Genomic DNA, 19,405 nt, shown 5'->3' with positions numbered 1-19,405 from the left:
TTTCCCTTGCAGCTTAAATTTAAAAACTGGGTTGCAGATGGTGGGAACAGAGATTAGTTGTGAGTAAATATACTCATTGAATAAGCAGTCGTTGACAAAAAGCAATGGCATTCTGAGGGATGTTGGTCTATCCTTAGATAAGGTAAGCCATTTAAATGAGACCAATATCTGAGAAGAAGCCATGTCTTGGCAACAGGAGACCACCCACAATCATGCTCCCAAACACCTAGAGGAGAAGGCAGCAGCACTTCTACATGTGAATGAAGGTGGAGACCACAGTGGTCAATGCAGTGGCATTCAATTCACAGCAGTCATGGTAGCATTTGCTTTAATTGCATAAGCACTTTAATGAGGAAGGCAAGGACAAACAACCTCATTAATATCCTAAGGAGTTGCAGTCACTTCACTAATACTTAAAAAATCAGATATGATTTAAGAGATTTGAGAGGAGAGTTGCATCTAACCAATCTTTGGATTGATGACTTTTCATGATGATGATGATGATAAATTTAGATTGATGGGACAGCTGATTCTTAAGTAATCATTAATACTTCCCAAAAAAAACTATTTAGTTTTAGCACCTTTGTAATTATTTACGGGCAACAGACTGCAAGGATGGGTTACTACTGATATAGGTATCTACCTATAGAGTTCATTAGACCACGACACAATTTCTGGCTGAGGGATTCGCAGACTTACACAGGTTAGTATCCCATAAACTAGAGCGCCAATACTTGAAAAAAAATGGATCAGCTGAAGGTCTGAAATGAATGCATTGTTCAGTTAAAATCGTTATTTCAAGAGGGTCAGTCCCCTCTTTTAAATTTTTATACAATTTTAATTAACTACCTTAAAATTTTCACATGATCCACATTTTTTTCCTTTTGACGGCATTGTTATCGTAAAATGAAGTTTCATGAGTTTCTCGTCGGTATTCTTTTTAACCAACAAGAGTATAAACTTATTGGCGAATGTCTATCCCTGTTTTTCGGTAGTTATGCAATCTTACATCATCTCTATAACGTACGGCAACCGAGTACGTACTGTCGATTTAGGCAATTATAAAAAAAATATTATTTTCGCTGACAAAATGTGTCATTCTGCATGTTCCCAAGAGTGATGTTGGCCGTACAGGCACTACCGCACTTCTCTTCTGTGCGAAAACTGTGCGACAGATTTGTTTTTCTAACGCCTGTAATATAGGCAAACCTAAGGTGTCGCGATCTTACTTCACGCTTCATTTTGTTTCGGAACGTTGGCAACATTGCTTAGCTGAAAACGTGGTGTTGCTGTTTGTGAGGGGTGTCTTCTGCTGGTGGTTGGGGAATTGTTGTGAAACGTGAAGGAAATGCACCCTCCAATTTTACATAGTGGTGAGTTACTCTTTGTTTGAGTAATTATGAAGGGTGTGTATAAAATAATCAACTCTTATTTGCTGAACTTTACGCAGAGGGGATATTATACTTGGTAAAGGAGATCTCATATTGGAGGTAAAGTCGATGAAATATGCTTTTTACAGACGGGAAGAGTTCTCATGATGACTCCGGTATTGCTTCAGAGCCCGAGGCATGTTCTTTGCCGATTCAGCCTCGAGGAAGTTCACCAATGGATTGGTGGCGGCATAAATTGAAGTGTCCTCGTTTTGTTTTAGCACCTATGGTAGATGCTAGTGAATTAGCGTGGAGGTTGCTTGCACGAAAGCATGGTGCAGATTTAACGTATTCCCCAATGTTTCATGCTTGCCTTTTCGCGAAAGATCCCATTTATCGCGAGAGGGCGATGCAGACATGCAAAGAAGACAGTCCGTTCATAGTTCAGGTAAGTTATCTTCAAAATACTCATCTTGAACAGCTTATTTGTGATATAAAATAGATGCATATTTATTTATCACCATATTTAACTTTTTCTAGTTTTGCTCCAACGATCCTGAGCAGTTCATTGAGGCAGGATTGCTTGTGCAAGATCATTGTGATGCCGTGGACCTTAACCTTGGATGTCCTCAAGCAATTGCTCGTAGAGGTCGATACGGTGCATTCTTACAAGATGATTGGTCTTTGATCGGGAGAATGGGTAATAATTATTCGTTTGAGGCCAAGTTTTTTATGACATTGAAAGATTTACATCCTGTATGACTCTTGGTATCCTTCTGTTATTGTACTATCGCCTTTTCCATCTTCAGTCTCCATGGCAAGCAAAGCTTTGTCTGTACCGGTGACGTGCAAAGTTCGTGTGTTCGAGGATGTTGAGCGAACTGTCAAATATGCTCAGATGCTGGAATCGGCTGGTGCTTATGCTCTGACCGTCCATGGACGAACAAGAGAACAGAAAGGTCCAGCCACAGGGAAAGCGAGTTGGGATCATATTAAGATAGTGAGGTAATCAGGTTGACTAACTGAAACTCATCATATCTGGTCAACAATCCTAATAGTGGTTTGACGCAGCTCTCCACTCAATTCTCCTATAAGCTAATCTTTTCACTACTATGTATTTCTACTCCTTAACAGAAACGAAGTGATAAAATCTTGATTTGCAAGTTTCGCTATATATTTTCAGTGCTCAAAATTCTACACAAAATAATGTCCTAGCTATTCTCAAGTTAAATAAGTTTTTTATATATATTTATTTTGAATTACCCCCAGGCAAAATGTACAGGTGCCAGTGATTGCCAATGGAAACATAGAATGTGCTGAGGATGTATACAACTGCTTTCAGCAAACTGGTTGTCATGGCGTAATGACTGCTGAAGGAAGCCTTCACAATCCTGCAGTTTTTCACACTTCGGCTGTAGCTAACTGCACATCTATTGAAAATAATCATGCTAGCTCATTGAATCAGGCAAAGAGGTGAGTCACTCCCAAGAATTGTGGTATTTTAGAGAATAATATGCGGAAGCCATCTCAGAACTGACGAATGTGGAGGCTTAAGTTAAAGTTGTATCAATATTAAGAAAAATAATATAGTTTTTAAGACAATCTAATGTATTAAAATTGATGGGACATAACAAAGTTAGGAAATGAAGTCAGTGTCAAAATTGAAACATCGTTTGTATTATTCTCTCTTATTCATGTTCCTTGCTTTTCTTTCCCCTTCCGGGTCACTTGCGCCATTTAGGTGGCACCCAATTAGATATTTTGATGTCGGCCCTAGATCACCCAACATCAGTTCTAGTATGATTTGATGCTTTCCTGGCGAATAAGAGTTTACCCTCATCAGTTGTAGTGTTGGCACAGAACACAGAAAACTGATGTCGTCTATGTTAGCCGACATTGCTGACATGAAAACAATTTCGGGTCGATGTTTGATGCCAGTGGGGTGTATTACCAGGCCCTTGCTGGGCCACTGGGATGCATCCCAGTACACCTTCCAGCCTGGAAATGTTTGGCATCCTCCTGTTCTGTAACTGACAGTCAGAAAACCAAATTTGACCAGTCACTTGATTTCAATGATGTCTCATTTAACAGTACATATAATTAATACAGTCTTGAGTGAATGGATTGATAATTAAAATTAATATAATTCAATTTGGTAAGATTCAATTCCATCTCATGAATGTAATGATTATTATTTCAAAATTTATTTGCTATATTCAACACCCCTTCCATAGTGCTGTCGTCCTCTAGCCATGGCCGTTCACCGCCCTAAGAAGGGGTCCAGCACTAGCCTGTGTATTACACTTGTTTAAAGTGTATGTGTCTTTATCTAGGCTCATATTATACTCAGATAACTCTGGCATCTTCATTTTTTAATGCATTTTACTGCTCTGTTATTACTCATGATACCTAATCCTTTCATTACCATTTTTTTGCTATGTACAGTTTAAAAGATAATAAATATCTCTTTGTATTGTTAGAGAGCATGCTTGATGCAATACATATAATGAAGCACTAGGCTTGAAAAAGGAGATTTTCAGGTTGTGGGATGAGGTTCGTCATTTCCGGTTACCATGTCATTTGCTGTGGCGATGACAAGAGTTTCTTCAACCTGAAGATCCTGGCAGTAGTGCCAGCAAAACTGTTGTCATCGGCACACCAACTGATGTTAGTAGTAACCAGAAATGAAGAACTTTAAGCTCAAGGCTTGCCTAAATGCATCCTTTTGAATCCTGAATGAACAATTGATGAAACCAGTCTCAAAGTTGACTTTGTATCCTCATGCTTGTCGATACTTATTCATTGTATATGTACAAATGTGTTGATTCCTGCCTATTGTTATGTGTTAATTTTTTAAAAATTCATTTCTTTTCAGGAGAGACATCAGTCTTTACCGAGAAACTGCTGAAAAGATCAGGTGCAGTATGAATTCTGATGATAAGGAAAAATTTTTTCCTGAAGGCTGGGAACTTGGACCTCCTCCACCTGTATGGGAGCCTGGTTTAGAGTATTTGGAATTTGTATCAGAGTACCCCTGCCCATTTTCTTACATCCGAGGGCACCTCTTCAAATTATTTCATCACTGGTAAGAATAACTGCGTAATTGATGAAATTTAGTCTCATGAACTTTTCTTCTGGGAATTCAGATGTGGAAATATGTATTCACCGTGGCAAATTTTTTTATAAGGAGATAAATTCCATATGTTAATGTTGGAAAATAATCAAACCCCGAAACTCTGGTGCTTTGTGTACAAGAATACTGTTATTTATAAACTTAATTTTCTCTTTGAATGAATTAATTTGAGAAAAGATTGCTTAAAATACTGATACATCTGGAGCTGTCCCCAACATCATGCTCAAAATGTGTTCCGAGTTTTTCTGTTGAGACGTAATGGTTAAGGTTGACTCAGACAGGGCAGGAATGATCTCAACACCTAGGGAATTCATAATTTATTTCATTGCTCTCTTCATTTTTATAGACATATTTTTCATTTATGGTAAGATCATTGGAAGAAAAATATTGAGTAAAAGCAATACCTACCTATTTGAGGGAGTGCTAATTTAAGTGGGCTTGAATCACATTGATGGCTATTGATTGAAAATCGTCATCACCATAAGGTTCTCTTTCCTTAGAAGATGTTGATGTCTGTCAATTTTTAGCATTTTCCTTGTAAAGATATCGATGAAGGGATAAGGAGTAGCAGGCTGCATATCTTCACAGGAGTCATTTTTCTACCTGCTCATGTTGCTCGTGTTCCTATTTGATGCTTTTAAAATGTTCTATTCAACTCTTGCACCGAGAATTTCCTACAGTTTTTCTCTTCATACTGAACATCTTCTCTTAAACTGAGGCAAGGTCTAACTTCACTCGCAGTCAGCCACTCAGGAACCAGCTAGACATTACATTGCATGTGCTCAGTATAGGACTTGTACAGTAGAAAGAGAAGACAATGTGGCATACATATTTTAATTTCACTCATCGGAATTCAACCAAGAAATAACATTCCTGCAGAAAGAAAACAGATTTTCTAACAGTACAGCTGTGGCAGCCCAAACTTTCACAAGATACTTTTTTCCTTCGTAGTACACATGAGTATTATGAAAAAGGTGAATTGCCAAATTATGTATACCGTATTTGTCTGAATATAGTCCCCCCTTTTTTTCCAAAAATGCCCATGGTTAAAGTAAAGGGGGGACTATATTCAAACCCATTTTTTTAATTTTTTCCTGAGACTCAAGCCTCAAAATTAGGGGGGGGGGGAACTAAATTCGGAGAAATATGGTATATAAATGTGATGGAGTTAAAAATTGTCTTATCAATCAAGAAATGTGCTTTATGATCATGAAAAATTTGATGAGAAATATAATACCATTTACGCAAGTTTCATTGTGTATCAAATGTAACCTTGGTTGCATAAATGACGTGACTTAACTTCAATCATTTTAATCCTCTTGACATAAATATCTTAACAAGTTCAGCGCCACTTCGGTCATAATGACCGAAATATGTATTTAGTCTTCATGGTCATTATGGTCATTATGACTGAAGAATCGGTCTGTTCGGAATTAAAAATCGTCTGTCACAGCTACTTCGGTGCCGCTTATATGACGTAACCGACGCGGCGTGCATAGCAGAATGCTCATGAAAACTCAAATGGAAATTTCCTTACTTCCTTTCTTTAAGGATCCAGGTGTTAAAAACGAAAGAAAAAGGAATAACACGATGACACAATGGGCGAATTCGTCTAAAAGTCTGCGGCAGGGAACATGTTAATTTATACTTATAGCTTTGCTTTTTTTGCAGTTTGTCATTACCAGTTAATTATGATCTACGGGCAAATTTAGCAAAAAGTTCTACTCTGGAAGAATTCAGAAAAGTTGTAGAGGATCTTAGAGATCGCTTCTTACCTTATCACCTTGGGAAAAATGAAGAAGGAGCTGAGGAAGCTAAGAAAATTGAGTTTCATAATCCAGGTACTACTTCATTGTGTTGATATATAGTCTTCATAAAACTAAGTTCATCATCATTTTTCAGATTTTTGTTGGGGAGTGGATATGGCCTGTGAGAATTATGTCTGTGCTCACTTCGAAAAAAAAATTTCATGTGCATTATGCACTCCAGGTACTTGTGAAAAAATAAATAGGCCTTTTTTTAATAATACTGTACTATTATATACATATGTATACTAATTATGGGCAATATTTGATTTTTTTTCAATTTATGTACTTTAGTTAATGCTTTTTTGCAAAATATTTTCTGCATTATGAAGTAAGTTTTTAGTATCAAGACGCTTTTTAATATAATGTTGAGTGTTTTTTTTTTTAATTATGTATTATTTGTTTCATTCGCACTTATTACCGGGAGTTGATTGTAAGTAACCCTTGTGGTCCCATATCCTTTGACAACTGGCATCCTTCGCTCACAATGGCAGCCTAAATAAGTAAACAGGCACCAATGCCTTAGGTGACAATTGTTGCAATGCAATTGTTTTATCTCGAATTGTGATACCATTTAGAATTAAGAACTCATTCTCTGCTCTTTGCATTTCTCATCAGGGATATAAACAGTAGATTCATCACAACGAGGAGTATGTCTGTGTTTTCTATTTTCTATCACCCCTTATGCTAAATGCTAGCTGATTAATTACTTGTCAATTTAAACTAGGATTGGGTTACGACAAAAATAATCTATTGCTCGTGCTATAATTAGTATATTCTGGAAACTGGAATTGCCTTTCCTGCTCCGTAATACATATTCTGCTATCTAATTGATTGCCTTAATTTTGCCATCATCTGTATGTACTATTGTGTTCTGATCATCAACAGAGGATGAATCAAAAAGCAGCACCCCTTGGCCATGGCATCCCCCCTGGCTATGTCAGCCGTATATTCGTCCAACTCTTGCTGAGCAGTCACAACGCTTGGAAAACCGGAAAATGAATGCTGCACTGGAGCCTAAGAAAGATGAGAACACTATTGATGAAGCTGATGTGACGACTAATGTACGTTCAAGTTAGTATTAGGATTATTTAAAGTGGTGATGGTCAATGGTCAATACTTTTCCATCATATTTTAAATACTCAAATATTGAATAGTGAAGACAGGCATTAGCTCACCTTATCATCACTTAGAATAATGATATTCAATGGCTGTGACATAGTACATACAGTAGATTCCGGTTAATTGGACATATTGGGACTTGTGCACTTTGCCCCAATTAAGCGGCTGCCCCAATTAGGCAAACTATCCTGTATATGGGCATAAACAAACGTTTCAATGATAGAAACAAGACTATAGAATGTTTATAATGCAATATAAGTTTATTAAACTATTAATTTGATTAATAAATCAGCGAGTTTAGTTAATTTATGACAATTTAGTCAAAAATATTTTTCACAGCCATGGGTGACGCTGAATGAATGTCTTTTACTAAGTCCTATTAAAGAAAAGTCCTATCCTCTTGCGGATAGTATAACAAGAAGAGCTTTCAAAATAGGGCAAGAACAGGAACAATTGTAAAAAATAATAGTAAATCAAAGGAGGAAAATATAAAAAAATAGTACCCTGAAAAAAAAAAAAATTAAATTTCGTCGCAAGTATAGAGTCTATATCGCCGACATGGCCCAATAAAGCGGCATGCTGTCCCAATTGAGCGGAGAATACTCTGGGATATTCCTCTGTTGGGTTCCGTTCTTCCAGATCTGCCCCAATTAAGCGGCTGCCCCAAGTAACCGGTGGACCCATTAAACGGAATCTACTGTATTTGGAAATTTATTTTATAGAAAATATTTCAAATTTTCATTACATCACTTTTTCTTTAGTTAACTTACAATTCAAGACAATTGGTGAATATTTATCTACCTTATTTTATGGTAAAATAGTTCTTGGAGTGTAGGTCAAATATATATGATGCAAAAAAAGTTGTTAGCCAACATTTCAGTTTATTTTAATCTATCGTCAGTACCTCCAAGAACTATTTTACCATTAGTTAAACAATGTCAAGATAAGTAGAAAAAAAATAATAATAATTACCTTATTTTAATTATCATTGTCTTGAGTTAATTGGTGATTGGTCAATATCTATATTTTTTTAACTTAACCAATGCCCTTGCCATCATTTTGCTATTGATTTTGTAAGCATCTGATGCTAATGTGATATTACCTCACTATAATGGTCAAATGGATTTGTTCTCTGATTCTGATTTTCTTTTATTTGTTACCACTTCAAGTAGACGTAACACTCTCCTAAAAAAACAAAATCTGTTGACGTACCTGCATGTTACAGCTTTTACATCAGCCTTATTAGTTGACATCCCTTTCAAACATAGTAATTCCTCAAGGCTATATTTATGCTTTTATATCAACTCAGATTTTAATTTTCTGATTAGGGTAACGTGTGTGGCAATGGAGTTAGTGAGACGACTGTTGTAGAGATATCATTACCCATGAAGAGGCCCCATCCACCGGATGTTGAGGACAAAGGTCAAGGTCGAGGGTTTGGGATACTTTCCAAGCGGAAATTGCGGCAGCTTCAGAAGAGGGCTAAAGGTGGGGGAGGCAGTCGAGCTGGTTTACCACGATGTGCACTGTGTCTAAACCCTATGGTAAGCAACAATTCCTAATTTGTTGAGTGATGCTCTTGGACAATAATTGATTTCCTCAATTACAGTATGTTTATTCTTCCATCAAATAATGTGCACAACTTCATTTGCATCGAATATGAAAGGTTTAGGTAGTCTTTAAGGTCATTCCTGAGGTAAGACTACCTTCAAAAACAAAAACATGCGTTACCCTGACAAAAATTGAACATAACACTATGCGTGCATGACATTAAATAATAGTCTCTAAAGGACAGCAACATAAGATAAAAATACCACTATGCAAATAGCAGATTATATACTATAATAGTCTTTAATAAACAGAAGCAGTCAATTTTAATTCTTAAATCTTAATTCTTGAATAGAGTATCAATGTTTTTTGTGTAAACAGCCAATTTTTAACTGAACGAAGAAACTTTGTGGAAGCATTTTCTCTTTTTATAATTTCTGACAGTGCATTGAAAACCTTTGTGTCCATGTACAGAAAAGACCTTTTATAGAATGTAAAATTAGGTTTACAGACATACACATTACATTCTCTTCTCCTGTCATAACAAAGCCATGCTCACAAAGATCAAATTTTGAATGTCGTAATGTAGTGTCACAGGCATCATTGATTAAATTACCTTCGTCACAGGGAGCCTCAAGAATACTATGCCATGAAAAGGGAAGCTTTATTTTCGATAAAAATGATTGTGGTACCACTTCATTGGTTGGGTAACTTTTTTGACTTGTAGTTCTTCTGTTGTCATCTTTGTTGCTCAAATGTATCTTTTTATCAGAGGTAATATGGTGTATTTCATGGAAAATAGGTCCAGTTTTACTAGTCACCCCAGCAGTTGGGGCTTTCTCTAACTTGTTAACGAATTGTTGTTAACAAAAGTCCTCTCTTGCAACGGCACCCTCTTATCGAAAGTGAGTTTCTGTAACTCACCTTAACGACAACTTGTCGTTGCAAAACAAGACCACGGCTTGTCGATAGCAAACAATACACCATCGGCACCTGCGAGTGAGGCTAGAATTTTCAACCAATCACAGTACCTAGATTTTTTCGTGTGGTAGCATCAAGAAGTAACGCCTAGCTACGGTCACCTATAAACAATCAATAGCTGCCATAAATAAACAAGAACCTGCTAAAGAATGCACCGGTCGATTTGGAAAAGAATAATAGATGATGGAGAAAACTGATGAGTATTATTTTAACAGTTGATTTATTTACTATTTATTTATGATGCGTCGTAATATATTTCCATGAAGAACGATCCATAAAATAAGGGAGAAATTAGTGTAAAAAAGTGTGTATATTCAAGGATCCAACAGTCGTTGATGGAAGAATATCGGCAATTTTTGGTGCATTATGTATCATACTTTTCAAGTATAATTATCTTGAAGAGAACTTTGTCAGCTACTTACTACTACTCATCAACGCCTATAATAATTTTACTATCGTGATTAGTAATGACAAAATTATTTTTATTAGTATTGTAACAATGTAAATTTCAGAGTGCATCTTCAGCCACGGCTTGTTTACATCATTTGTCTGATTGTTTGCTATAACTCCACAACTTCCACAAGGGTAATTTTTCAATTAGAAAACCTTTTTGACGCTTTCATCATATTATAGGCTATTTGAAATAAATTTCTTGATTAAAAATACTGAGATTACACGAATGTCATGGAAAGAATCATCGTGAGTGTTGTGATTGTGAACTGTACGCTTTCTTGTGCCAATTTCTTGAGTAATTGATATGGAAGTGTCAATGTTGTTAGTGTTGTTGTTATTATAATTATATTCTACTCAAAGCAAAGATAGGCATGATAAAGTAAACATAGAAAAAATGTGTATTTAAGGAAGTTATATGTATTAAAAATTTTCTTAGACACCCACCATGTTGAGGCATCGACTTACTGATTAAACTCACGCAAAAGCCATAAGTAATAAGGTTAATCGTTGGTAGGCACAATTACGCATATAAAATCATTGCAATCAGAAACTGCAAATCATACTAAAATAAGTGCATGCATGTACCCATCAAAACACAGGCATATTTTTTATGGGACTTAGTTTAACAGCATTGTACAAATTAAAATTGATGACTAATTAGTTTTGAGTAAAAGAGGGTAACCGTAGTTATTTTTGGCGAACTGTTGCTAAGCGTGCCAAAAAAAGGCATCAAAGAATCCGTCAGTGTTAGGGGCAAATCGGGGCTAATTCAAAAGGCTGTTCTGAATTAAAAATCCGGCAAAAATTAGGATTCTGAGCATTCCTAAGTCTCTTCTCTGCACTAGACGCTCGATTACATTTGCTGTTTCCTCAAGAGTGATTAGCTCCCTACCTAAAAAGTGAAGAGCCATCAATCGAACCGAAAGAAACTACTGACTACAAAATAATTGAAGCATCATAATTGGAATGTGTAAATATTATATTCACACCAATTTTCACAAGATAAATAACTTTCTTAAATCTATTTCAAAACAACATGTTTGCTCCCCCGCAAAAAATAATGTCTCTGTTGCCACTTTTTATAATCAATGATTTCTGCAAAACGTTTTAATGCTTTCCACCTCCTTTGCAAAAGTGTTCCTATAATTTTTCAGGTAAAAATACCTTTATCGCTTTGTTGTAGCAGAGTTAAAACTTCACCACGTACTGAGCAACCGTTATCGAAAAACATAATGGCGGGCGTCGATAAGCTTAAGACGTGCTCTCAATCACCCGGATAGGCTATCAACATTTTTCATTAGTGCTATCAATAAAATATTGCTAAGCAAGCATTGAGAAAACCAATTGTCGTTAGTTAAGTTTTTCGATAAGCTAACGACGTAGCAACGTCGATAAGACTTGCTATCGAGATAGAGAAAGCCCCTACAGTAGCGTAACTACAGTCTGGGTGCTGAGAGTTGTCTGATGACAGACAGAAGGGTTTAGTTCAGGGTAGGTGGTAAGTTTGCCAGGTAAGAAAGGGAAATGCCCACGTCACGTGTGAACAAAAGGCTTCCATTAAGAAACGAGCTAGAAGGGACGGCGAGCGAGAAGGACCCGAAGTAAGAATCCCTCATTTTGTTGATTCGAAGAAAGGGCTTGTTTTGGTGGTTCAGGCTTGTTTCAGTGCTTCATACGCAAGTGACATCGTTGTATGACTAGGCGAGGGTGTGAGGGGCGTTTGGGGGACAGCAATTGGCTGCAAACCGTGCTGGTACAGGATTCTCCACCCCTCCTTTTGCGTTGTCATCGGACAACTCTCACCGCCCAGACTTTAGGAATATGCTTTGGAGGAGGGGGGGATGAGATGACCTGGGGTGGCGACCCCCCCTCCCAGGCAACGGGGTCCAGGAAAATTTATGAAAAATGACATGCCTGGAAAAACGTTTTACATCATTTTGGCTCTAAAAATTTAACTTTAAGCAGATGCTTCTACAGTAGACTCTCGTTCTTATGAAGTTTGCTGGACCAAAAAGTTAGAGGTTCGTAATAACGAAATTCCTATTGTACTGGTCCCATCACACAATCCCTCCCGATATGCTGGATCTCCCGCAGGATTTCAGATGGGATGAATGATCCGAATTCTCGTACACAACTGAGTTTGTTAGTTGGCCGTCTCAGCTTAAAGTGACTGGGCCGTTGAATAGCGGGTGATGGCCCTGGAATCAGACTTTTAATTGGATTAAAAGGGCATGGATAGGGTTGACCTGGGTTCCGCGATAATCACGTGAACGTCTTAAGTAATGTGCTCGATGGATGGGAAATTAACGATGTTGGCCTTTGAACCATGAACAATATTGTGATTTCTGCGGTAATATTCAATAAACTTCAAGATTTATGATTCAACGGCATCACCTACAACACTCACTTCACCCACACACGGCTTCTCCTCAAAATGCCCTCAAAATCACACTCCATCTGCTGTAAATGCCCTTTTAAAACCACAGGCCGTCTCCTAAAAAAATACACTTTAAACCTCAAGCCATCTCCTAAAAGTGCACTTTAAACCATATGCCATCTCCTATAAATTTCCATTTACACCAACGGCTTCACCTCAAAATACAATTGGGAAATTTACTTGTTTGATTCTGATTTTGTTAAATGTTCATTGAAAAAAAATCGAGCAACAAGTAATCATTGGTAAAATGAACAAGCACAATACTGTGATTCCAATAATTATTCCCACTGTTTCTGCAGAATTGGCAATAACCGCAAAACATGATAGCTCCGAGTTTATGATTAACGTCGTTCGACACAGGAAATATGGGGGGTGGGGTGGAAAGAGTAACACGTGGTGGCAAGAGCGTTCTCCAGGTGAAGTCTCTTCCAAGGAAAAGATATCCAGATGCCGAGGTAGACAAAATTAAAGGCAAATTAATGCAACTCACGACAGCCCTTCAGCACATCATTGATTGTTGGAAGGACCCCTGATGTCAGGCCCCATTTTCTTTGCATCGTGGACTCTCTTATCCAAGCTGCTCCTTTTTTCCTTCTCATAAGTCGAACGGTTGCTTCCTCCTGGCTTTTGTTGCTGCGAATGGTGTTTGGCCAAGTATGAGCTACGAATGGTGTGGCGGACAGCACAGCAGATCACTCATATAAGCTTAGGTGGCAGACAGTACAGTAAAAATGATGAAATGAGAGAGAGACCCTCGTAGCGTGATGCGAGGGTCATAGGGTTATATAAGCTTTGCCACTACCCACAGAGCACCACTTCCTTGATCGTCTGCTATATCGTAATTCATTTGGTCGAACCGGGCGATTCAAACGGTTGTCATATTGGTCACTTTTCTTTTCACCGGTTTGTTCACTTCACACACGTACAAAAATTAAATAATACACTTCTTAATACAAAAAAATAATTACATATAATGAAATATTTTCATCCAACCATAAAATTGCCGCTATCACTCCCATCCTTCGAGTGGAAAATGGCAAAACTTTGTGATGGCAAGTATGAGATTAAGCTAAGGGACAGCAGAAAAAAGAGAACAAGCTGTCACAGTATGAACATTTCTTTTAGAAGTCTTCGAAAAAAACTTTCAAATTTTCAATTTCAACACGCAAATATAAAAACAAGAACATTCGTTTGGTTTTATCAATAGAAGAATGCAGCATGACATAAGTGAGGGTTAATATCTTCTGGAATGCTGTAGGTCCTTGGTATACGAAGGAGATGCATTCCAATACTTACTTTGTAAATAGATAAACCTTAGCAAGGAATTGAAACGTGCAGTTATCCTGCATAATGCAGCACTGCACCACAATGGTTAACTCACGATTGTGACGAGCCATTTCCAAAGGCGCCAAATTTGTAATTCCGGGCACGCTTGAATTGTTCGAAGGTTTGCATCTCTGAAAATTCGTAAATCGAATGTTGGTTAGAAGAGGACTTAATGTACGTCCAATTTACAAGAGTAATGATTGAGTTACCATGCTTCCATGGGAATGAAGCTTATTATATGATTCCTGCATGCGTACTGAAGTATCTCCTACTGAAAAAAGAGCCATAATTTACACTCTTGAGCACAGTGCACGAGGAGAACTTAAACGTAGCGCAATGATTATAATGTATCGTCATGTATATTCTCTAAATGTCATTGCTTATTTGTGGAACTTCGTATTAAAGTAACCGCCAGGACCGGGACTGAGGTTCGTAATTTCGTAATAACGTTTCTTTTACTATAGATTGGATTGGCCTTTTCGTCGGGACTAACAAATTTCTTCGTAATAACGAGAACTTTGTAATAACATTGTTCGTATTAACGAGAGTCTACTGTATTATGCATATCAAAACTAGACAATAGTTTTAAATAATTTATTTATTTCTATAAGGCTTTAGGGGGGATCTATCCCCTTACCCCCCCCCCTTAGTTACGGCACTGCACCCCAGGCTGTCCCAATCCCTGAATGGAATTTTCTTAAGTTTGGTTCTAGGCCAAGTACTCCTCATCACGTTCATCTACCCTTTTTCTTTCCCCATCTGTGATTACCTTGAACCAATTATAATGACTTAACCGTTTTAGTGTGGTGGGCAGATATATCAGCTCCTATGTAATCCATTGTTTAAAATACTACAACCAAGTTTAATTACATCTAAATTTTTAAAAATGTCAATAATATATCGAGGAAAAAAACAGCATAATTCTTGCTTTCTATAGTATTGCATTTTACTAATTTAGCCTCCTCATTTAGCACTAGCACCCTTATTATTTTTGGAAAATTATGTTTAAAACATCTACATAAGTTTTAAAACTGAAGCTAATTGTCTCTTCATTATGCATTTTCTAAGTTACCAGAAATACAATCATATTTTAACTGCGTTAAGATCGTACACAATCTCTTTTGATTGCAGTAGATTCTATCTCTTGTACTAATGAGGCATGGCTGTGGCTAGATCACAAGTATCGTTTACTCACCATGTCAAAACTGTACCATGATAGTTGTCTTGTAATTTAGTTAATATTGGTGTATGCACATTAGAATCTGAGAAATGGGGCCTATGTCACCAAAGCACATGCATGAGAATAGCATGTCTCTGTGGTCAAAAATTTTTTCTTTCCCAGTCCCAAAACAGTCGTAAGAAAAATTTTCATTATCCCATTCAAAAAAGAGAAATGACTTTCTAATGCTTTCCTTGATACTTTCATGGGCATACCCAGCGAGGGGCAGGAGGGGGCAGCTACCCCCCCCAGAAGCAAAAATGGTAAAAGTCTGTTATACCATTTTTCCGAACTGACAGCGGCTGGGTGGAAAATAGAAACTAGCCAATGAGAAGCGCTGCCCCTTCCACCTCTCCGTTCCCCTCCATCCCCTTCCCATTTCCCCTCCGCTCCCCTCCATCCGGCCGACCGGCGTTGCCAGCCTTGGGAATAACGGTACTTTCGGGGGCGGCAGAACGAGTGCTGTACGATCTCATAAGATTCGGCTTGGCAACACTGCTAGCTGGAGAGCGATGTGCACTGCACGGAGGTCGGAGAGAGACTGCGGGCTCTTCCACACTTTCTCCTGTCGCTCTTCTGTGATTGGGTAGAAGAGTGGGTGGGTTTCGAGCACGCTCAAGGTCAGCCTCCGTCAGTTCAGAAAAATGGTATAGGAAAATCAGGACTGGATTGAAAGGAAATTTTACAACAAATTTTCTATTAACCCACGAAAAATGATACATATTAGCATAAGACATGAAATGAAAATATTGTTTTTCAAGCAAATAATTTTAAAAACTAATAAAGCACTGTTATTGTTTTCTTAAAATGTTGGTTTCATTCGCCTTTTCCATGCTAAAAAGTTACTGCTTGAACAACCATGGCTTGCCCCCACCCCTAGTTTTGATCCTGGGTACGCCCTTGGAGACTTTAACAATCTTTCATGCTATGTCATATGTGCAGTTTTTTCGATTGTTTGGTGCAATGGTTTTCTTTTATTCCCGAGTTTCAGCTCATGTTCAATTGTTTTTCTCTACCAGGGTTTGAAATGTGCCTTCAAGTTGTGCCGGTCGTGCTGCAAGATCAAGTGCAATGATGACATAGTAGATTGTGTAGCTCACAGGTTCATGGTAAAAAGCAAAAAACTTCGATGGGAGAAGAAAGAAGGAACAGGAGAACAGAAGAATGAAAAGGAAAATACTGAAGAAGTTTGTACCCTTAGCAGTGCCAAGGATGGACTGACAAGTGATGTTGTCATGAGTGAACCCTTAAATTGTGACAACACTAGTTTGTCGAACGATGAGTCTACAATTGAGCTAACTCCTGTTAGTTGATGAACGTTCAATATTAATTTCAAAATTACCGCAATAGACATTTTTTTTATTTTGTGGTGTTACACCTAGCAAAGTGGGCATATTCAAATGGAATATTTTTTATGAATTTTAATGCCTCTGTGCTATAGGCATAAAGTGTCCACCTCGGTGTCAACTATGATGACTAATGATGTTCATATTCAAATATATTTTGAAATATGTTGAAATAATTTTATATTTTATTTTGACTGGTACATGCAATGAGATTTGATTTTGTACACTGACTAGTGTAACGTACCTTTGTACCTTTTTATAAAATAATAACTTATTATTTGAGCAGATAATTTTAATTTCCTGTGGTAAATGTCTGCTTTTATGTAGGAGTCATGAAGTGTAGACATTTTCATTGATTGTATAATATATGGTACTTTTTGGCCTTAAAAATCTGCAATGGAAGCATGTTTTTAACCATTTTCGAAATACATTCTATGTGATAGAAATACATTCAATGTGGGATGTGGTTTTTGAACTTCTCACAAAATTGGGTCCAAAACAGACTGGATGCATCCATTTTATGAATAGGGTGGTTTCCTTCATCAAAGAAAACGAAAGGCATTGATTGCGATTCGTTACCCACCATTAGTGTATTCATAATATACAAATTATTTTGTTTTAGAAATATGTACCGGGTTAGACGAATGGCAATGGTCCATTTTTATCCTCATTTGAAAAGGGCCAGATTGGCGCCCATGCTATGCCACTCCACGTGACATCACAGGGACCTAGTTTCTATAGGAGAAGATAGGAGTTATTCATCGTCTGAGGTTACCAATGCATGCATGAGGCGCAGAGCTCAGGGAAACATGTCTTAACAATCACTTATTAAAACTGGCTAAGGTCGGAAAGTTTTCCTCGTGTGATAAGTTATTAATAATCCTTATTTAAGCCAAGCGCTAACAGCCAGCAGGGTACTAGGCTACCCCCTCTAGCAGCCTGCGTCGTATCAGCGCTAAGCCTCGCCTCAAGGTCACCTTGCAGGGCGGCAACGGGAACCAGAAATACGTCATGCGGAGAGATTTCCCGGCATTCATACTTACCCGTCGCGTTTTTGCGCGCTTGAAAATTTTCACTTTTCATTTAATCGCGAAAAATATATAACGTCATTTAAAAATCTTAAAGCGTGAAATACGTACTCCAGGAGTAATAATCTTTCGATTTAGGCAATAAAAAAATAATAGGAAACCACCCTATTGGTGGAAGGGAGAGGACTGGCGGTCACAGCTATGGACAGGCCTCAGCCAAGAAAGTAAACTTCCCAACTAAATTAATGTAGGAGTGAAAACTGGCTGGAAGAAATGACCACATCAATTTGTGTGATTTTCACTCAATGTAAGTATGAAACTGTTTCATGACTGTCTTTATGTTTTGGTTATGTATTAGGTATATCATCTTCAGATTATCATTTTTCACCTTAATTTTGAAATTTTAAGGATCATTGGGTAATATTGTCCCTGACTCCTACTTCTTGGAGGGCTCTAAAATAAAATTCTCAGAATTTTTAAAGGTGGTTATGGCTGAACAGGGGGCTGCCGAACAGTTGCGAAGGGTGACATTCAAGCTTAATCACTGCATGCATGGCCCGTTTCCAGGATCTCTTTTTTTCATGAAATTCCGCTTTTGTGGTTAAAACAATTCTTAAATATTGAAAGGTCAATGCTGAAGGCCCTGGATGGCTGCGGGAAGCCCTGGGCTTTCCCAATACCTTTCATTTTCCTTGCATCCTGTAAGTAAGTGAACAGTGAAATTAAAAAGGTGAGACCCTTGCAGTGGCTACAGCCCATTTATTTTTCTTCTCACACTCTTCAACATTCTATCATGGTCAGTGACGGCGCTAGCAGGTGCGGGGCTAGGGGCGAACCTTCAGTGCGGGGCCCTTCACTTAAAATATTAAACTCTATACCCCATCTACAAACTCGAGCATTTTGAATCCCTACCACTCTCTGGCTAAGTATGTGTTCCCCTCCCAAATTCAGACTTCGTAATTACGCTGTTATGATACCATCACGCAGTTGAGTTCAAAATAGTATAATACAAATTAAATTTATAATTATATTTATTCATAAAATTATAACGTAAAATAAACATAAAAAGCGCGCTTTTTACTTTAAATTACTGCATTATTATTCCTTTTTCATAATATTATTTTTTGTCTAGCACGGACTTAACAATACAGTAATAGTTGAAATTGCGTTTTCAAACTATCGTATATTTTAATTATTTTTTCACGAATGCGGGGCCCCCCAAAGCCCGGGGCAGTCGCCCCGCCCTAAGGCCGGCTCTGATCATGGTAATTTTTGAGGTGTATTGGGAAGAGGGCCCTATCCCGCTCCTTTTTCGGTTTAGTTTTCAAATTTTAACTTCAACTCCTCCAGTTTCACCACTTCTTACTCTCTTTTTGTCCCTTGGGGCAAGGGCGTACCCTGGATCAAAACTAGAGGGGGGCAAGCCATGGTAGTTCATGTTGTAACACGGAAAGTGTTAAGGAAACGGAAATTTCAAGGCAATGATAACTGCTCTTTATTAGTTTTAAAAATGATTTGCTTGAAAAGAATATTTTTATTTTAATTACATGTTTTACACTGATATATTCTTGGATATGAAGATATTTGTTCAAAACTTTTGCTTTGAACTAAATTTACTTTTGGTTCTAGGGGCGGCA

General features: G+C 37.7%; 1 protein-coding gene across 2 annotated transcripts; it reads left to right on the top strand.

Annotated features, from left to right (window-relative positions):
- Positions 1-1,213: 1,213 nt before the first annotated feature.
- LOC124163875 (tRNA-dihydrouridine(16/17) synthase [NAD(P)(+)]-like) lies at positions 1,214-17,022 on the top strand. Of its 2 annotated transcripts, XM_046540979.1 has the most exons (10): positions 1,224-1,373; positions 1,520-1,818; positions 1,911-2,070; positions 2,180-2,375; positions 2,640-2,843; positions 4,246-4,455; positions 6,175-6,344; positions 7,197-7,372; positions 8,759-8,974; positions 16,414-17,022. In XM_046540979.1, exons 1-10 carry the CDS (start codon positions 1,349-1,351, stop codon positions 16,705-16,707), a joined length of 1,950 nt encoding a protein of 649 aa, XP_046396935.1. In that variant the 5' UTR covers positions 1,224-1,348; the 3' UTR covers positions 16,708-17,022. The 2 variants fall into 2 exon arrangements, with proteins under 2 accessions (XP_046396936.1, XP_046396935.1); XM_046540980.1 differs by lacking the exon at positions 8,759-8,974 and having other exon boundaries at positions 1,214-1,373.
- The last annotated feature ends 2,383 nt before the right edge of the window (positions 17,023-19,405 follow it).

Source organism: Ischnura elegans, chromosome 8, assembly GCF_921293095.1.
Source record: "Ischnura elegans chromosome 8, ioIscEleg1.1, whole genome shotgun sequence".
NCBI lineage: Eukaryota > Metazoa > Arthropoda > Insecta > Odonata > Coenagrionidae > Ischnura > Ischnura elegans.
Note: the sequence above shows the minus strand (reverse complement) of the source record. Positions and strands in the feature narration are given on the sequence as shown.

What these genes read in the sequence shown, in the direction of transcription:
- LOC124163875 (XM_046540979.1), top strand. Translation starts at nt 1,349, where the DNA reads ATGCACCCTCCAATTTTACATAGTG. An exon ending in GTCTTTGATCGGGAGAATGG is followed by an intron (nt 2,071 to 2,179) that starts GTAATAATTATT and finishes TTCCATCTTCAG; the next exon opens with TCTCCATGGCAAGCAAAGCT. An exon ending in TTCAAATTATTTCATCACTG is followed by an intron (nt 4,456 to 6,174) that starts GTAAGAATAACT and finishes CTTTTTTTGCAG; the next exon opens with TTTGTCATTACCAGTTAATT.